The 21180-nt window shown below is 37.3% G+C and overlaps 1 protein-coding gene across 2 annotated transcripts in view; it reads right to left on the minus strand.

Moving 5' to 3' along the window:
• FMR1 (fragile X messenger ribonucleoprotein 1) overlaps positions 1-18441 on the minus strand; it is a 30076-nt gene extending 11635 nt beyond the window's left edge. The window contains exons 1-10 of one of the 2 annotated variants that reach the window (XM_005146861.3): positions 18162-18439; positions 11962-12014; positions 10837-10930; positions 10019-10090; positions 9614-9762; positions 8476-8569; positions 8264-8380; positions 4532-4702; positions 4349-4427; positions 1772-1881 (exon numbers count right to left, since the gene is read on the minus strand). In XM_005146861.3, the coding sequence (XP_005146918.1) occupies positions 1772-1881; positions 4349-4427; positions 4532-4702; positions 8264-8380; positions 8476-8569; positions 9614-9762; positions 10019-10090; positions 10837-10930; positions 11962-12014; positions 18162-18212 (990 nt within the window). In that variant the 5' untranslated portion in view covers positions 18213-18439. Of the gene's footprint in view, positions 1-1771; positions 1882-4348; positions 4428-4531; positions 4703-8263; positions 8381-8475; positions 8570-9613; positions 9763-10018; positions 10091-10836; positions 10931-11961; positions 12015-18161 lie in introns of both variants that reach the window. The other variant, XM_005146860.3, reaches the window with a different exon arrangement.
• Positions 18442-21180: the final 2739 nt, after the last annotated feature.

Genomic DNA, 21180 nt, shown 5'->3' on the forward strand with positions numbered 1-21180 from the left:
GCCTTTCAGAGGTGTGACTGCAGCCCACATGGACTCAGTGAGCCAGCTTCAAACTACTCAATTCTTGTACCAGCTGCACCCTCACCATGTCAGTATAAGTTTCATTGTGGACTGCAGAAGTCAACCTGAAAGCCTCATAAACACAGCTGCTGAATCCTGCAGCCTTGCAGACCCAGAGCTTAGCTACAGCTACTGAATTAATTTGTTTTGATATTTCATCATGACCTCTAAAGATACCTTTAATCTTAACTGTACACATACCCTTGACAGGACTGCATTCCAAAGGAGAGTTAATTATCAAGAGTGGATTGAGACACAAACATCTTAAAAAGAAATAAAATAAATGCACAGTACACTGATGTTCCCCAAGAGTGATACCTCTGTAATTTGACTCCTTTTCTCCCTTCTTACATACAAAACACTTGCTAGATCTTACACATTTGCATTAAATAAGAAAAAAAGGCCATTACATAGCCTTATAATCCTTAGAAACCTCAACAGTAACTTCCATGAGCATTATAAATACTTCTGGCCACAGGCATTGTTGATTGAAATGTTTTATTATCTGGGGAATGTTAAGTTTTATAATTATTTAATACAACCTGATAAACAGCAATTAAATTACTACTGAACTGGCATTAACTAGTATATAGAATAAATTTTTAGAAGATCACAAGGTTACTGACTCTAAAAAGGATTTAGGGAAATGGCATTTTAGCAGTGGGTTCTAGGTATAGCAATGCCAACTATGAAGAATGAGCTGGTAACAATGTCAAGCAATTTTAGACATACAAAAGCATCAAAGTGCTTATTTATTGAACTTCATTTCTGTCATGAAAGCAAAAGTACCAATCTTCAACCTGGTTTCAGTGGTGAATGCTGAGCAGACCTTACATGAATAAGAAATAAAAATGTATACTTCTCTAACAAGCAGTACCTATCATTTAAGATGAAAAGCCTAAAGAGCCTGTTATAAAATTATGGGATTTATGAAACTGCACCTGAAATTTATGGGTAGTATTCAAACATCTCAACCATATGAAAAAGATTCCAATGCTGTATTAAAATTTCAAACTTAACTACTGTTCCTTTTTTGTAAAGAAGAACTGCTAATATCAAAGTTCACACACTGAAAGATTAATGCACATTTATTTCAAATATGAAATACAAGTAAACCTACAAGAATTAATTTTTAACTGCCGAGATTTGATCTCAGGTTTCCGTGTTGCTCCTGGCATGACATAACTAACACGTGAAGCTGTACAAGCAATGCCAGTGTTAGCAGTGTCATTAACAGGGAAAATAGAGGTACGAATGCAGAACTTGGAAGGTAAAAAAAAAAAAAAAGCCTTTCAAGTTTATCTTTAAAAGCAGAGTTTTGGATTGAAGAACATCAAATAATGAGCTATTTCAAGCCTGAAGAAATAAAGAAAACCTAACATACTAATTGAAGCCATGACTATTTGTTCTTTTACCCTCCTATTACTCTGTAGGCTAACATATTAAGATGTTGAAAGTTTTGGCCTGCAGCAATAATAGCACCCTCTTGCTTATTAACCTAGTTCAAGAATTATATGCTGCAAAAATTTATCACCAGTAATTAAATATTACATAGCAGTGAATCCTTTACATCTAAACATTGACCATTGTATTTTTTCAAATAGATGTGAAACAAGTAGTAAAAAAAACAGAAACCCAATTAAGTTTATCACTGCACAGACTATAACAACCAATGAACACCTACAGAAATCACATTAACTGGAAAACATACCTCTTCTTGTGGAATATTTTTATCATTTTCAGCCTCAATTCTCACTCTTACAACACCAGATTTGTCCACTATCTCCTGAATCAGCTTTCCATTTTTTCCTATTACTTTCCCTACAGGAAAAAACAAACAGACATATACAACATTACACATTTGAAGTTTTCCCTATAAACCTGAGAGTATTACTATTTTCTAAGTAAACAGGAGTAATTAGTACCAGTGCAAGAACTTGTCAAAAATGACTTAATACTCCACAAGAAATGTTTAGTTAACGAGCCATGAACTAAGAAGTCCAAGTTCGTGGTGCTAACTTTGGTAATGATCCAAAGCAACCACTGCAGCATGCAGGAAGAAAGGTACTTTATTATGGAAGTTTAAACAGGTATAATCTGTCTCTTTTTCAAAACTCCTAAAAGAGAAAAAAGGAAATTCAACCACAAACACCTTACCTTTGGATATAGCTGAAATTAGGTATCTTGTTTATAAAAATATTATCTTACATAATTTGGTTTTGCTTTGGTAGGTTTAAAGTAACTTCAGTAATTTACAAATAAACATTGCTGACTGCACTTAAAAAAACCAACCCAAAATCCACCAAATCCAAAACCCCTTTTACAATCATAGAATCAACTAGGTTGGCAAAGATCTTTAAGATCATTAAATCCAACCATTACTCCAGGACTGCCAAGTCCACCACTAAACCATGTCACTAACTGTCCTTACATTTGCTGTAATTACCTTTTGGGTAGAGAATAAAGCAAAACTTCATTCATTCACAAAAATTTTAGTTAAATCAGGTGAAATTTTCTGATACTACCGATGATACTGACTAAGCCAGATGTAAAATTCTCTTCTCTGAAACTGACCTTTTGTACAGGTATTTCAAGTAGTTTACTATTCATTAAAAAGTCAAAGACAAAAATGGAAATAAATTAAATTCTAATGCCAGTAATGCATACATTTATCATAGGAACCAGATATTCTGAGACAATGAAAACAAAAACTTTAGTTACCTCCAACCTCAGAAAAATAACTTGCTGTTTGGCAAATCAGAGGAAAACTGAGCTCTCGGAGGTAACGAGGAAAGGCCATATCACAGAATCATAGCATGAAAGAAAATACTTGAGAACCATGTAAATGATGTTTTCTCCATGTGGGAGAAATAAATTTTTAATTAAAACAAAACTGCTGAGAACTTGCAAGATAAGGACATCACTGAAATAAAGTCAGAAAAAACCTTGAGTGAAAAATTGCCATCGTTCTTGCGATACAATTAATCCACCAAGATAAATTAAAACCTACTTCTAATCACACCGGACATTGTCCCTATTGCTGAAAACTAAATAAATTTTGTGTTCCAATTTTTCTACCATGAATTTCTAAAACTTTTGTAGAAAACGTACAAAAAAAACGGCAAAAGCATTCCTCATTGGTGATAAAGGCTGGTCTGAGAGTCAAAAACTTCTTCCAAGTACTTTATTCTGTTACACTTTGCTGTCAAATGTAACAGCAGCTTTCTAAGAAATATAAAAAAAAGTGTTGGTAGTTATTTTAAAGAATTAAATAAATGAAACCAGAAGAAAATCCTGCACAGGTTTCAGTTAGCATTTGGCAACATACATAAAATCTTAAAAAATAGTATAGGACTGGATGTGAATGTTCTCAGCCTATGGTTCAGGTTATAAATTTCCATGCAGTCTTTAAAAAAGGCTGTATCTTGGGGAGTGGGTTTTGTTTGTTTAGGTTTTGGGGTTTTTTGTTGTTTGGTTTTATATTTTTTCAAGATTAATTAAGTAGGAAAAGCCAGATGCATTCTCCTTATACAAAGATTCAGCTTATCAATATTGTATTAAGCAATATTCTGCCTTTTTAAAGCAAATTATTAGTTTTCTGTCCAATTATTAGGAGTTTAAAAAAGCAAATTATATAACATAGTTTATTTTGGATCTAACACATGGTTCAGCCAGTTTCATATTCTAACGGCTCTAGGCCAAGAAGCAGGGTTCTAACGAAACAGAAATAATTACAAAGTTCTAAACAGAAAACAAAGAAATTAAAGCCTCTAGTTAAGTAAAAATAAGTTGCCATCATTATTTTATCACCTGTACCATCGGGGGGGAGTAAAGAAGAGAAAACTACCGATTTTAAATCGGCTTCAGAACTGAGGTGATTCAAAACATATTATTAAAACACAAGACTAAAGATTCATCTGCTGTACAGCTGAACTAATATCTGGACATCATGGAGGAAGCAATTTAATTCTCTAGCTCAATGCAGAAGCTTTTTAACCTGGTATTTAAACATCATCACATTGCTTCTAGTTTAAGATATCCCTGAGCTGCAAATCAGAAGGTAATTTCTTACAAAGTACTGAAGACAAATGTGTCTGTAAGAACTCTGCATGAAGCTGGAAAAAAAAGCAACAAAGCCTCAACACCCCAAAACTTTGTGTACCACCAAGAATCTTCTCACAATGAAAACGTCTCCAAACTTGTAACCAGCCACCCTTCTAAAAGAAATAAAACCAGCTCTCAGAAAGCATTTTTCCTTCCTATCACACAGCCTCCAGAATTGACATACCTACTAAATTTCTTGGAACTTGTATGACATCTTCAGCAAATTCAAGGTAACTTCTTGCCTTTTTCACTGCATCTTGATCCTAAAATAGACAGATGTATGATAGAAACAAGATCAATTTTTCCCAAGAGTGGGGTTTTTTTGTTTGTTTTGGGTTTTCCTGAAGAGCTAAAGAAGGTAACTTACCTCTCCATAAATATGGAATGTGCAAGTATCCTCATCAAGATCAATGGCAGTTACTCCAGGGACTTTTCTGGCTTGCTGAATATTAGCCCCATGAGTGCCAATGGCCAGACCCATTAGGTCTTCACGTACAACAAACTGTTCATGAAATCGTGACGCAAGTTGTCTAGAACTCTGACGAAGAAGATAATGTTAGCTTACTTTAATTTTTTAGTAAACTGGAGAGAAAAAAACAACATAAATTTAGAGCAAATTCTTTTATCAGGTACTTAACCTAATTTTATTTTAATCAATCCTTTAAAAGCACTTATTTTCACTTCAAGAGCACTGAAGTTTCTTATTCACGAGTCCTAATATCACCTTTTCAACATCAACATAAGGCTAGCCTCCAGCTGCACTGACACCTCCGTATTTTGTATTACCACAGAATATCTACAGGTTTTAAGTGTTACTAGGTAAAGACAGCATTCATGTAAGTTAATAAAATAGTAGCTGTGTTAATTATTCAAGCAAACCTAATGAACTTTGCAAAAAAAAAAAAACACACAAAAACCAAAAAAATAAAACCTGCACCCATTTCAACAGGGAGTGGGAAGCATCAATAGCTCAATCGCTGGACACAAAAACTATGCAAAAAACATAGCAACCATGAGTATTTACTGCACTTAAAAAATAAAAACACATGCCTATGCAAGACAAAACAAATTCTACAGTGTGACTGCTACAGTGCTTGAATTTAGAGACCAAGTATGTTAAGAATTTCATCCAGGAATCACACTTGTACCAAGACAGAAGGGTCAATCTGAGACTTTAAGATTGTCACATAATAGATTACTACAGTTAGAAGTTGCAAGTAAATCGGAAAAAGTCTTTTAGAAGGAAAAAATTGAAAACATAAAGCTCTGTTATCTCTCTAGAGAAAGATCTACAATCCTACACGATTCTGCATCACAGTCAAAGCTGTAACTACTGTGAAGACATACAAGCACACATTAAATTAGTAGTTTTGTCTCAGCAATGGAATCCAAAAGAGGCTGGGAAAACATCACGAAAGTCCCCACAATAACCCCTACTCTGTCCCAGCTAAACTGCTACTGTTACCTGACCTGCTCCTGCTTAAAGTTGTTGATAGACATCCTGTGCTAAATCACAGCCACAGAGAACTGGGTACAGTAGATAGCAGTGGAAGTATCCAAGCATCATGAAATGCTTCATATAGGCAGAGAGCTCTATCAAGTACTTTATTAACTAGATTACAGACAACTCAGAAAGCAAACATTATTTTAAATGCTCACAGATCCACATTCTAATAGATCTGGATCTGATAGATTTGGATTGGCATCCAAATGCCATTTTACCAGTCAACATCATCTGCTATTGACTGCACACACACGAGTGGAGAACAGGCTGATCAAGTCAATGATTGGTTAACGCTGTCATCTACAATATGTAGAAAAGATGAAGCTACAGCATCACTGGGGACCTCGGCCGTGACATTCAACCTGTAGTTATATTACTTATAGAAAATCTAATATTTTAGTGCAAGTTATGCAGTACTACAAGATAGGTCTTTAAACATAAGAAATAAATTACTCTGCTTACCTCCAATAAATTAGTCACAAACAACTATGCAAATAATGTATCCCTACCTACTTAGAGACCAGGACTGAACTTCATTTAGATAGAATAAAACAAACCAGAATGCAAAAGTACACTTGTAAATTCAAGCTTTTTATAGCATGTCAAAAAAAACCCCAAAATAAGTCACACCTACTGGCAAACAAAAAACAATTTGTTATTTTACTTGATACTCTAAAAGCCATGTTCAAAAACCATGAAAGCCAAACTAATATGAAGAAAAGAAGGTTCAAGATACAACGAATGGAAAGAGAGAAGAAAATCAATCAAACAAAAAGAATCTGGTCTAGTGATTACGGCCCAGAAAGGTAAAACTGCTTGAAGGAAAAAATAAGGCAGACATTAAAAAAGAAAAAAGACAGTTTTAAACACAGAAAAGAGACTGATGGAAACAATGAACTATTAATGCAGTAAAGTCCTAAGCATTCACGAGTATATCCTCTGCAGATGGATATGTGCTGCCTGTTTGCATGTCAGTGTCTCAAAGAAATCATGAAGTATGATTTTTACTACCTGAAGCTTTTCAGGTTTGGTTGAAATTGATTAAGTATTTATTATAAGTACAGGAAACAAATGGCAACAGGAAAGAGAGCCAGCCAACTTCTGTCATGCAAATTATAACCACATATATTTATCTCACAACCTTCACATAAGTACTGCTCAGGTAGAAACTAAAGTCCAATAATGGTTTTATAGTGAGAACTAAATGAGGTTCTCCAGTCCTTCACAGGAGCAAAAAGGTTCATGCTTACAATGACAGAAAAAATCAAAGATTAGTTTGGGAATGGAATCAATGACAACAGCTGCTGGTGCATGCATTTGTGGGGGCATGTAAAGAGAATTAGCTCTAAGGAGACTGTTGCTCTTCCCACCCCCAAAATAACACTTTGCACTTCAAGAGGTAAACTACCCACACAATTGTCAGCTCTAGAGGAAGACAGAAGAATGGATTGCTGAAGAGCTACAGTGGAGTGTTCAAAAAGGAACACTGATGAGGAGAAACTGCTCCTTTCTTAGTCTTGAGAAAAATCAGGAACAGATCAAACTTGAATTACAGCTCTGGAATATTGAGATCAATAGACTAAGAAGAGGAAAAAAAAAAGGGAGCTTCATGTAACAATGAGTGCACTTACTGAATACAAGAGGCCTGAACTACTACACCACATCCCACTTCAAGCTGGGATCAAACAGAGGTAACCTTTGGGGTATAAGGGTGGGGAATGAAATCTGGTTCTGAAGCAACAGAACTGCTATACACCCATGTAAAACAATTACAATAGTTCAAGCAAGTACTTCTAGTTCTTGACACTGAACCTAAAAAGAAATTTTCAGAAATGCTATTTTTTTTGATTTGTAGATAGGAGACAAACCATGAAAAAATGTTAATTCTACTGTATAAAAATCCCCTTATTTTTTAGCCTACACTTTTTCTTTCTTTTTTTTTTTCCCATGGACAAGTATGAGTCAAGCTCCTTGCCAGTCAACACCCACTCTCCAGTCACAGGAATATCAGAAGCTGTATCTGCTGTAAGATGATTTCCTAGCATTTTATCTATAGACAAACCCATGCCTTTGAACATCCTACCAACATCAGTCTTACCCCTTCCATCGTCCATTTTCACTGTGTTGTTCTGCAAGATCCAGTCCTCGTCCTTCTCAGTATCATGTCATATTCATTACTTTCCATTTTTACAAATGGTAATGCAAAGCTACTAAACACATGGCACTCTTCATGCAACAATGGCTAGTGATTTTATGCTTCAAACTACTGAAGACATACATGAATATGTGTGTATATGTATACACACACACGTCTCTTACACACATATTTATTTCTATTTAATCCCCCACAAAATCCTGCCAAATAAAATTGGAGTGGATAAAAATGGGTCTTTGTAAGAACAGGCCCTTTAACAACGAAAAACTTCATTAGGTTCCACCTTCATCTGCCTCTTTTTAAGATCAAGAATAGTATCAGTACATAATTACTTTTACCCCAATGCAAGTCCTAACAGCTAAGAAATGCACAAGTATTTTAAATTTTCTTTTGTGTTTTTTTTTTTAACTCAAAATACTTCAAGAAAAAAAGCAACATACCTCCAGCTGCTTGCTTGCTTCTTCATTTCTCAGGATCAGGGATAACTTGGTACGAAGACTTCGAAAGTGCATATCAATCAGCATATTTGCCCGCTTTGTTGTTACATCATTGATTGACTAAATTATTAGTAAGAAGAAAGAAAACACAGAGGTTTACACTGAATTTTTGAAACAAACCACTACCAATGATGCGGCTAGACACTGGAACTTACCAAAATAATAAGCTGGTGGTTTTCAGAATCGTATGTTACAGAAAAAGCTCCAACTGCCTTTTTGAAGTCCTTATGTGCAGACTCTTTGGCACACCTAGAAAAAATAATACAAAGCTAAAAATAATAACCACTGCATTTATGGTTCACAGACAGAAATATTAATTTATTAATACAAAGAATATAAATATACCCTGTTCTTTTTTAGTGCAGTTATTATTCTATTCTATTATCATTTTACTAATTTTTCTTTCATTTGTTTCCACAAGTAGGATTAGAAATATTTCTGAAATTTTCACTGCATTTATATACAAAATGCCAAACCACTTAAGCAAGACTACATTAAAAAGCTGTGTCTGTTAAAATCAGCAAGTCCAAAATTCCAAATACAACATTAATCACAATGATGCGTGACTTCACGGTAACCACTTCAGCAATCCAATGCTGTTTTGCTTCTCCAGACTTCTGTCCACTTGCTACTTAGTGAACTTGATTACAGTAACATTAAGTTTAGAATCTTAGTTTAAGCTGAATTCATAACTTGTTACACATTGAGGCAATAGATGTACCTCAAAAAAAGCAGAAAGTAATATGAAGCTAAAAAAAGTGAGAGTCAGTATTAATCTGAGTTTTAGAGCTATATTTACAAGAGAACAACAATTCGTGTTCTACAAGATAACCACCTGTTTCTGTATCTTACTTTGGAAGGTCTGATTATTTCACAATATTCCCACAACCATCATCAAAATGCATTATGCCTTACAATATAAGACAGTATTTTCTTTTGTTATTAAAGATCACCTTGCACAGATTGCCAAATACTCTGTCAATGAAAGAGTGACTACTTAAAATTAATAAAGAATGGATGCAGATTAATCTGTGAAAATCACTGAAGAGCTGGAAAAATAAAAATCTTAACCTGTACTGCACACAAACCTTAAAACCCTGAAGAAAGTATTCCCTCTCCAGGGCTCTTGGAAAATCATCCTCTCAATTTCTGAATTATGAGCATGTCCACATTTGTATTTTCTACAGTGTTCTGTGAAAGTTTTGAAAACTAATTTAGAGCTTTTTTTTTCCCTTCCTGTCTCAGGCTTGAGAAGTTATCTTAAATAAGTTATGAAGAATTACATGTACTTACATTTGCCTTAAATCTTCTGGAACTGCCAGCTTGATTTTATGAAAAGTATCTTTTGTTGCGGGTTTATTGGGGTTCACAGATCTCAAACGCTCAATTGTGACGATTTCATTGTACGTAGCATCACAGGCTGCATATTCTATTACGTAGAACTGATATAAAAACAATAAAATCATCCAAGCCACACATTTTATGACAACAGTAAGTATTACACTATTAAGTACAAGGTCATTTTGTTAACTAAGTCAATTTTGAACTTTTCAGGTTGAGGTTAATAGTAATTACAACAGCCCTAGTCACAAAACTCTTTAAAAATTAAGAGGGACAAGTTTAAAACACCACGCACATAAATACTTAGAAAATAAGATAAAGTAAATATAAAATAGATATACATATGCATATTCCTACCTCACCCTTTATCATTCTCACTTTAGCCAACCACCAACAGCAGGGTTCTTTTTCATTTGCCCTGGAATAAACCTAAACGAAATAAATAGATTGTGAGTCTGTAGCATTTTTAGAAGACACTGCAAAACTGACATTAATACAATCAAGAGCTCAGCTATAGGAACAAAATCCAGCTAAATATATTGGTACATAAAGTCTCTAAGTACTACTCAGCAAGCACCTAACAGCTGAAATGTCTACTGCAAATACAGGTAGTATATAAAGTCATGTATATAAGATTGTATAAATAAACAATATTGTGCAAACAAATTGTAAATCTTTTAAAGTAATTACACAAATCAACTTCAGTTTGTAAAATAAAGAAGTTTCAGGAATGTGCTGCATTAAAGCCAGTCCCACTTTACATACAAGTATTCACATACTCACATGTATTTTTGTATTTTACATAAACACACCTGTAATACAAATTATCTTGTTCAGCTTAAAATTTTGGTAATAGAGACTTTACTGACTTATAGCTGAAGAACTGCAGCATGGCCTCTATTTCTAGACTAATTCAGTTCTGATAACTGATCTGTAATCAAGCCCTGATCATGTATGCAAATCAGCACAGAGGTCACAGCACATGGAATTCCACAATGGCTGTAAGTCAAAATCTTTTTGTTGAATTGCTTGACATTGTGTTTTATGTAGTTTTTGGAATCAAAAAAGGTGACATCACATAACATGGAAGCAAACCTTCCCCTGGCCTGGCTGACATTTTTCACCCACTGTTCTCTCACCTCCCAGCACAGATTTTGTAAAAGGATCAAACATACCTCTACTTCATCACTTTCATTTATGTCTTTATTATAGCCCGCAGGCGGTGGAAACCTCACATCATGGAATGGTATTTGTCTCTCTGGTTGCCAGCTACAAATAAAAATACAGTGAATGACCTTTAACATTTTCACTTTCTTTGTAAACAGAAATCAAACATTTCCAATCCATTCATTTTATGCTTTTAAATTTTGTGGACTTTTTGTGCATATATGTATTAAAGGTCCAATGCATATATGAGGAAAAATGCACCAAAATGACCATTATGTACCTTAAGTGAATCCCTCATGCTACCTACACTGTTATGAAACCTGACAGCAGCAGTTTTTACTCTATTTACATTTATAGGTTTAACCTCAAAATAGGTTAAAAACCATTTCCTAACACATTTGGTTACCTGCTTCAAAACAAGCCTGTTTCTTCTTTTTTTCTGGATCTACTATATGCTATGAAAACTTGATCACGATTCAGCCTGAGCAGAGTATTAGTTTTCAGTTTATTTAACACGGACTACATAAAATGAGCATAACAAGAAAAGACTGTGAAAGAAAACAGAATATAATTTCCCAGCTACGACAAATGATGCTATAATAAAGAATTCACAACAAAAAGTTGATAGCAATGTATTATTGCCATCCTGAAGGAAATGAAGCCTGAACTAAATGGTATAATGGAAGGTTGACTTTTTATGCCCTGGAATGATGGGAAAGGAACATAATTCCATTTCTAACTTGGACAACAGGTATTTATTATCACTTACCTATAGAACAAATTTTGTAATAACAAAATCCATTGTATCTAAAATAAGACATTAACATGAGAAAGGCAGTCATGTACCACTGCTGGTTTATTTGCGCACAGGTTGTCCTCCGGTAAATTCAATATTATGCCTACCATGCCAACATAACCCATGTTACTTTATTTTGTACCTAAACATATTTGAACTATTAAAAGCAGTTATACAGAAATGTCACAACATGGTAAATATCAAACGTAATCCTAAAACATGCTAGCAGCAAGCTTAGATTATTTAAAAGATACTACTTTACATTATTAAGTTACATTGGGTTAATTAAATGCAAGGTCAATAATATTTACAGGTATAACAGAAGCAATACACTTACTTGTTTTCAAATGCAACTGTTATGGAATCTTCATGCACATCCTTCACAAATGCCTGTGTAGAAAAAAAGGTATAATTATGGTAGGCTTACAGATATTTAAAAAAAACAGGTAAAAGTAATACAAAGCTATGTCCTGAGAAAGACTTTGTTGACACATTTTCTCATGAATTTTCTCATAGTCATAAAACAGGAAAAAAAGGAAGAACAAAAAACCCACAATCAACCAAACAAATAAAAAACATTACTTCTGCTATGAAAGATCTGTAAAAATTATAGAAAATGACAAAAAAATACACCAAGTCATCTTGAGTAGAATCCTAGTGAATACAACAATGTAAGTAGCTAGCGGTAATAGTACCAAAACTTACCATTATTAAGTAAACTAGACGGTGATACAAATAAATGTAAGCTATCAAGCTAAAGACTAGCCTAAGACCTGCAAAAAGTCTAGTACTTACATTATCTGGAAAAAGTAAAACTTGGGACACATCGCTAGATGAAAAGAGTATTGAACTATGCTCTCTTTAAACCAGGTTTTCAACATTGTTTTGGTCACAACACAGAAAGCTGAAGGATCCTGAACCAGGAACATTAAGGATGACTGCTGACCATACACAGGTAGCCCCGATACAGCCACCGCTTGAGAAAATTGTAAAACTGACATAATTTGCTTATGAAAAGTTCAGAACACTCAACCACAGAAACAGATGGAGTACCTGGTTTTCACTCTAGCCTGGCCAAAAAAGTTGATGTCATAACACTGCTGTTTGCCTTTTAATTTCCACTCAAAATAATGGAAAAAAAAATCATTATAATGAATTTTTAATTAACTACAAAGTGAATGATGCGTTGCCAGATAACTGATTTCCAGCGAGCAATATATACAATACTTCAGCCTACCTCTGTGTGAGAGTTACATTTAAGAAACAATTAACCAGACAAAATATACTAATAGCCTAAATACTTGGCTGTCTAGCCCCATCTATCCCCAGAAAGGTGGTTTTCCTGGTTCTCCAATTTCTTATGACATAGAATAATGTCAGAGATACTTATCACATCAGTTTTCCATAGTCTGCATCACAGCAGCATGTCAATTTTCCTCCAGCATAAACATGTATGTAGAAAGTAAAACATATTTGGCCTCAAAAGTGTACATATACATAGTTGTGAAATACAAATAAAAAATGTTTTGAAACATTTATAAGTTTTCATAAAAAAAAAGTTAATACTTAAACATTGACACCTTTGGAAAACCAAAATATAACCTTATCAGAACTTCTGTTGTCTTTATTCTGTAATATGTGCAAAATTATACACAATGCTAAAAAGAAATGGGACTTTTAACACCATAAGCCAAAAGCACAGACATAGGACAAGGCAGCCCTCATGTCAGTAAAGCCAAAGTGGTACTGATTTCACACAGAATTATAAAAAGTACAACAAGCATTCATAGGTCATTTCTGAAACAGAGTGTAAGATAGGCTTTAAAAGTCAAACATTAAAGTGCATATATGCAAGTTTGAAATGCACACCCAAAAAGGGGACAGAACACTGGCTATGGTGAATGTGAAATAGATGAAAAACATTAAAGCATAGATGAGAAGTATTAAAAACACAGTGAAACTAAATGGAAGTAAAATGAGGGAATGGGGCAGTGAAAGGCTACAGCAGCTATCACTAATAGCAGAGATACCAAACAAGAGTATACAAAAAGAAATCAGATCTGTGACAAAAAAGTTTGCTTGCACTTCTGTGAGCAGAAGCACATCTTGTAATGGCCAAGGCTGATTCTCCTTCACTAGTGAGAGGGGGAAAATAGTAACAAAAAAATAATCACATGCTGTAATTTTTCTAGATCTGACTTTCAAATAATCCAATGGTAACCTCTCTCTCTCCATGCTTCAGGCATAAGTAAAAAGTTTACAATACAGCACTGAAATGGCATGTCATTTCTCAAACACATGATCATTCACATTCTAAGAAGGCTTACATGCTGAAGATATGGGCTCAATCTTACAAGTTGTTTGATACAAAACATTTTCTGGAAACATCAGTATATTTGTTACTTTTTGTGCTAACTGGAATGACAAATACTTCAAAGGAACAAATAAAGGCTCTAACTGCCATGAATTCTGCTGCTTTAGTCTGCTCACATCAGATGTGAACGGTCTACCATTTTAATAAAGGAGGATAATTAACTGTAAGAAGTGAAGGTAGGGAAAATATGCTTTTTAAGATTTAAAAAATGTTGATACAAATGTGCATTTACTGTTAGTGTGACAGTTATGTTACATTTCATACCTGTTGGGAGCAAAAAGTCAAAGCAGAACTCATGTGGCTAATCAAATCTGAGAAAGGCAAGCCATAGAAAGAAACCAAATAGGGAAAATACGGAAGGAAGAAGAATCACAGAACGGTAATGAAATGAGGGACAAGGATACAGGGTATCATCAGAGGACTGAGCTTGTGAATGTACAAAGAAACTGGAGATCTTTTTGTAGGTCTGTATGGAAAAGTAAAAGAAAAAAAATTATACGGAATGCAACAGGAGGCCAAAGGAACCGTAGTCAGTAGCAAGACCTGAAGTAATGATGAACTACAGAAAATGAATGATTTTGTCAATCGTTGCTTCTATGAAGCAGAAAAAAGTGAAGTACCTATAAAAGCAAGGAAAAACCAGCAAAGTGCTGAAACTACTGGGGTAGTAAGTAGAAGATTTTTAACAACATTACAAAGCACGCAGTAGCAAAAACTGATTACAGAGAACATACACATATCAACAGCAAACATCACTCCAACCTATCTGCGTCATGAACAGGATGATTTCTATTATTTAGCAGAGGATACAAGAGAGAATCATTCCCAAACTGGAAAAGAAAAATCAATCCCATGCTGTAACAGCATCCAGCATGCCCCCTTTTCCAGGGAAATATCTAAAACTAGTCCTGGAAAGATGAGACAAAGGACTGTCTATTAGACCTCTGAGAATTACACAAGAACTTCAAAAAACCGATTTACTACACCTGTGTAAGAAAAGATGTGAAAATATATGCCCAAATAGTGAACATCTTCAAGATGCAGCTACTTACTTTTGAGCTGCAAAAAGGCAGTTCCCTCCCCATAGGATTCACATTTGGTGGTTTGCTGGACCTTCTGAAAATAAATAAGGGAATCTACCCCTTTCCTTCCAAGGATTCTGGGGCCAGCAACATATCAAATCATGACTAAGCATCTCCAGGTACTAGACTGTCCATTATCCCTGAATCATGCTCACTGACTGCACTGCACTTCCCATGGAACAATTCATCTTAGCCAATGAGAAAAAAAGTCATGAAAGCACAATACATTCACCAAGAGATATTCTAATTCCATTCAGAAAGAACTAGTCTCCACTACAGCAATCTCACCAACACACTCCAGTACTCTGTGAAATGTAGTGCACCTGACCAGTATGACATTTTAATTCAACCCTTCCATCTTCAAGCCACCTCCCAGGTTTTGTGTGGAACATGATCCCTCTAGTTGCATCTCTGAATGTGCTCTGGATCAGGTCCCACAAGTAACACAAGCAGAGAAAAGACTGTTTTATTACTCTCAGTAGGGCTTAAGTGACAATTAGGCATCAGTTTTGTACTGTCAAGATCAAGATGCTGCTGGGAACACTCAAAAACAAAACTAAGTGCTTACAGTCTTGAATTTATGAAGCTCTCAAAGAGAGCTGCAAGCAGGATATAAAAATCTCAAGTGGTGACTGGGTGCCTACTTTTGTCATTTAGTCCCTTCACAACTCCAGCAAGCTCATACTCCTTCACCTTCCATGTCTTAATATCAAGATAGATGCATGTTTTTCCAAAGCATTTACATATTCTGATGAAATTTTCTTTTTTTGGCTTCGAATAATTCTCAAGATTATCACAATTTATCTGCAAATCATGAGATTAAATAAATGAATTGCTTTGCTTTTGGTTTGTTTGCAGTGTTACTGTTGTAAAACATTTATCACGTCTCTAAACTTTTTAACTTAAAAAAATTGAATCTTCCTGCAATTAAATCCACACTCGACATGATCACACACCTCTTGTTGAGCTCGGTCAACCGATTCATTTTGTAACCAAATTCCCCATCCTCAAGATGGGCATAGAACTCCCAAGAAAATATTTCAATAAATTATTTAATGGCAGAGTGACACTCTGACACCATGATGAAAAATAAATATTGTACCCAATACTCACGTAAATCAGGCTAGACAAAAATTTCTGATTTATACTGAGCAATCCTGCAGGAAGGTTTTTTTAAAAAGAACAACAAACAACAACCCAAACAAACAAAAAGCCAATAAAAAACCCCAAAATTTCTTTAATTAAAAAAAATTTGTTTAAATTTCTTAAAAGTCAAACATAATACACAACTTAGAAGCAACATTTGTGTTAAAACCTGGATATACTAAATCATAATTAATGAAAAAGCTCCCATGAACATACCCTCAAATTATATTTTCACCTGCACCACAACCATAAATGTTGGTATGCTACAAACAAAAGGGGTGCAGGACCCCAAGAGGTCAAAATTGAAATTTACCCAAAAAAGTTACATAAGTTTTCAACTCTTGTGGGTTTCTTTGATAAAATTTACTATAAAACGCACAATTTTTGTCATCATCTACTTTGCGTGATTGTGTAAGTACTCCCACATAATTTGATAAAAGCTTCATTAGAAGTTCTCTTGTGCAACCTTTTAATGCCTTCTGTTTCTGAGCAAATACTTTGTCTTCAATAATAAGAAATGATTTTTTAAAGTCCTAAACAATTTAATACCAGGAAATAATATACGGATATATAACTCTGGCCACAACACTACAAACCCACAGGATGCTTATTTACCATATTTACAGACTTGCTTAATTTTTTTTAAAGAAAAAGGTTTTTTTAAGGAAAAAAAGGAAAAATTCTTTTCAGAAAGGGTATATTATGTGCATTTTACGAGTAAGCTTCCATTGTTTTCTTCGAAGCACTGTGAAGTGTTGGAACTGTATCATTTGGATCCCAACCTGCCTTACTACCCTAACATCAGAGTGTGAAATTCTACCTGTTACTTCATTGCTAACATAAATATTGGATGCCGCACAATAACTAGGCCCAATTTTTAAAGTACCAGGAACATTTAAACTGTGGCAGACCCGCAGAAACCAATCCATGACTATTTCTGGTACACTCGTAACATCTCAATAACAGTAGGCCCAAACAAACTGTGTCCAAGTTTTATTTTCCTGTTAACAGCACAAACCCACAAATCATACCCCATCAATATGCTGATGAGTAGAACCCAACTCATGTAAAGCCACATGAATACTACACAGTATTAACAAAAATATTAAGCACCCAGCACATACAGTAGAGGCTCAGTGATGGCTTTATTCAGGACCAGCAACAAGGGCTTGGGAAGAAACATGGAATGTCATTAAGTAGTTTCAGTAAAAAGTACATTTCACAATTAAATGTATTTAGCAACTCAGCACATATATGTATTTGATCAAGCAAGGTTCTCTTTAATATCAGTAGGCAGTACCCTCTGCCATAGCACTACACGCAGGAATCCACGAGAGCGTCTTATCATAAACGTGTACTTAACAAGCTTCCCTCCCCCTTCCCCCACCTTAAACGCTGTGCACTAGCAGTGCAGCTCTCCTGAAAACCTAAGAGAAAGACTTTCCTTAAGTAGCGACAAAAGCTGAGGATTTAGCAATTAATGCCCCATCCCCAGCCCTGATCCTCGACTCAGCTTCAAGGAAGCGGCGGCCCAGAGCTCCCCGAGCCTCCCCTCGCACACCGGCGGCGCCAGGGCCTCCCCTTCCCACAATAGGGGGAAGGCCCAAGGCCTCCTCAGCCGCCGGGGCCCTCTCTCGTCTTCCCTCTCTCTCTCCTCATCAGGCCTCAAGCTCCTCCAGCCCTGGGGTAGCGGCTGCCTTCAGCTCGTCTTACCCCAAAGGCCCGGCTCCCTCCCCAGACACGGAAAGGACCCGGCCGAGGCCTCCACCCCTGCCCTACTCTTCCTCCTCCTCTTCCTCCTGCCTCGGGGCCTCCGCTTTCCCTCAGAGTGGGGAGGAGGAGCCGCCACCGCCGCCGCCTCCTCCTCCTCCTCCCGTCTCAGGCCCCACTCCCTCCCCTGAGGCCCAGCCCGACCCAGCCGCGAGCACCCGGTACCTTGTAGAAGGCCCCGTTGGAGCCCCGCACCTCCACCACCAGCTCCTCCATGTTGTGCCGCGGCGCCTCGGTGCGGGAGACCCAGGCCCGGCGCCTCCTCCCTTCCCTTTCTCTCGGCGCAGGAGGGGGAATGGCAGCAGGAGGAGGAGGGGTGTGTGTGCAGGCGGGTGAGGGGAAGGGGATCTCGGTTCACCGCGAGCGCGAGGGGGTGTGGCCGGCGGGGGGCGGAGGGAAGGCCGCGGCGGGGGGGACGCTCCGCTCGGCAGCGCCACCGCCGCTGCTCCTCCGCCTCCCGGAAATGAAACCGAAACGGTTACCGGAGCGGGGGGGGGAGCGGTTCGAACGTAAACGCTTGGCCCGCGTCACGTGACGGGCAGCCGAATAACGGCGGGGGGGGCGGGGGAGAGGGGCGGGGCGGAAGAGCCGGCGCGAGCAGCACGCCCCGCTCGCCCACCGCCGAACGGGCCGCTTGTGCGCAGGCGCGGGAGGCAACGGGCGGCAGAGCCCCCAGCTGCGGCGCTCCTGAGTGACTCTCCCGCTGGCCAATCAGAGCTCGGGATGCTCCCCCGGGGGCGGGCCGGGGCGCGGCCTGCGGAGGCCTGCGGCAGGCCGCTGCTGGGGAGGGTGTTGTTTGCATATGAAGCGGGCAGTGTAGGGATGGTGGTGTGGTGGCCTTTGGTGAACGGACGGGGCCAGGGAACGGTGCTTGGGAGCCGTGGTGCTGCCGGCACCCAGGCGAAGGTGGTGGGAATGATGAGGTTAAGAGAGCGTTGGAGGTGCTGGGATGATGCTGCTGCCTGTAGGAGCTAGCACAGGTGGCTGAGGAGCGCTGCAATGAATGGCCGCCATGGCAGGGGAAGAAAGCCCAACCATGCAGTGATGTCTGCTTGTGTTATAGTAAGGAATGATAAATAAAGTGTGATTTGTTGTGGCAGTTAATGAGTTCTGCACTAGCATGTGATCTGGCTGTGTGGCCGAGGCTGCTGAGTACCTCACAGGATGCCATCATACAAGATGAACAGACCTGTCCACCTGCAAGGCTGATAGGCTCATCCCTCTTACTCTCCACGTGAAAGTTCAGCTTTGTTCAACAAGATCGCCATGGAACACTATTAATATTTTAGCTGCAGTTAAAACACTCGTGGACATTTTAACTCCTGAGCTTTCATGACGGCAAAGCATAAGATACAGCATGTGTGGTTCACCACAGAGCCTGATCATGAATGTTTTCAAGTGCTGTATCAGTGATGGAGCATTTACAACTGGAAGTATACTGTCACAAAAGCTGCTTATTCAGCCTGTTAGACTTGCAAAAACATTAACACGATCTCCCTATGTGTTGGGTTTTTTTTTTTTCAACCAACTATAAAGAAAAAGGGTAAAAACAAACAAACAAACAAACAAACCCAACCCAGTTATACCATTGCCCTCAAAAATCACAGCGTATTGCCATGGCTGTGATTTCTCCACATAAGTGTGTGATGCTCTCCGTATGTAAATCATGGGGTGAAATTCCGCACCTACTGATGAATTTTCAAAACTCTTGAAATCAGGAAGTCTATGATTTAATCTTCTTTCTTTCTTTTTTTACATCGTGCTTCAAACATTGCAATTCAGTTTTTCTCGGTATGCTGCATTTTACATTTAAGCTATGAAAGGGTGTATGGTATTGTTAGTGACCTGAACTTTTCCTTTCTGTTAATTAAAGTGTGACAGATTTCAGAGAATTGCCTATGGCAATCCCTGTATACTATGTGGTCACCTGCCTATTTTGATGTTCACTGTATGCATTCACAGCATTAAAGTAAATTTATTGGTATGATTGCTATGTAGTGTACCTTGAAGGGAAGGTGTTTGATTCTCTTTTCATCAGATGTGGGTATGCTTTTCAGCAAATTCTTTAGCACAGTGAAGGGTCAGTTCAATCTAGTGATTCAGATGATGGGCAGCTGTGCTCATAGAACAGGCAGTCACAGGGTTGGCTTGCTTGTCCAGGAGGACCGAAGAAGGAAAAATTTAAAGATGAGGAGCAATGACCCAAGATTTGCTTATGAATAAACTCACACCAGAGATAAGATCTTACAGAGTCTCTATAAAGAAGCACAGCTTTACACCTCTCTTGTAAAGTCACCTCTCTTGTGACTTGTTCATGTTAGAAATACTTTTTAAAAACTAGGAATTGTATAAATGGTTCAAACCAAAGTTTCAGCAGCCTACCAGGATAAATGCTGCCCAACCCTGGAACAAAGTTAGCTGAAGTTGGTTTGTTTCAGTTCATTCATCATTTGTCATGATAATTCTCTTGTTAATAAAATTGGTTGCTGTCACACAGGCAGATTGAGCAGACAGAATATGTCTAATTTAGGTCTGACTTCCAGTGGTCATTTCACCACTTCCCCTAAGCTAAAAGCTGCTATACTGCATAATCTTCCCTAATGCTTAACTTAAATTTTCCTTGCCATTACTTAAATTCAACATTTTTTGTTTTGTCCTGACCAGTGAATGCTCGAATCCTTTTCTACTTAATGAGGAAATGTACATATTTCTAGAGCACACTTTCTATTTTTTCTGCTGATTTATTAACCTTTCCTCTTATTTTCCAGATCACTTACTGGTTTTGCTATTTTAATTTGAACTACCTTCAGAATGAACTGTCCATCCCTTCTAAAATGTATTTGCAAATTAACTGGTTCTTATGTAGACTTAGAGTAAGCTAGATTCTAGTAAATGTGTATGTGTTTCAAATGCATGAGCTAGATCCTAGTAAATATGTCTGTATTTCAAATGCAATGACACTTTAAAAATACATGTCAGTAATTCCATTAGTGTCTTTAATATTAAAGGTAAAATATTTCTTAATTTAAATGTTAGACTTTGTTTCTCATTTATAATCTTAGTGTTCAGTCACACTGTGTAGTGGCTGTAGGATTATAGTTAAACCAAAATTCCCCAGCCGTGTACTCCCCCCAGGTTCTTTCACATTTCAAAACAGTCTCAACTCACCTGTTCCAAGTCTTGC

The sequence above is a fragment of the Melopsittacus undulatus genome, chromosome 6, assembly GCF_012275295.1.
Source record: "Melopsittacus undulatus isolate bMelUnd1 chromosome 6, bMelUnd1.mat.Z, whole genome shotgun sequence".
In the NCBI taxonomy this organism is placed as follows: Eukaryota; Metazoa; Chordata; class Aves; order Psittaciformes; family Psittaculidae; genus Melopsittacus; species Melopsittacus undulatus.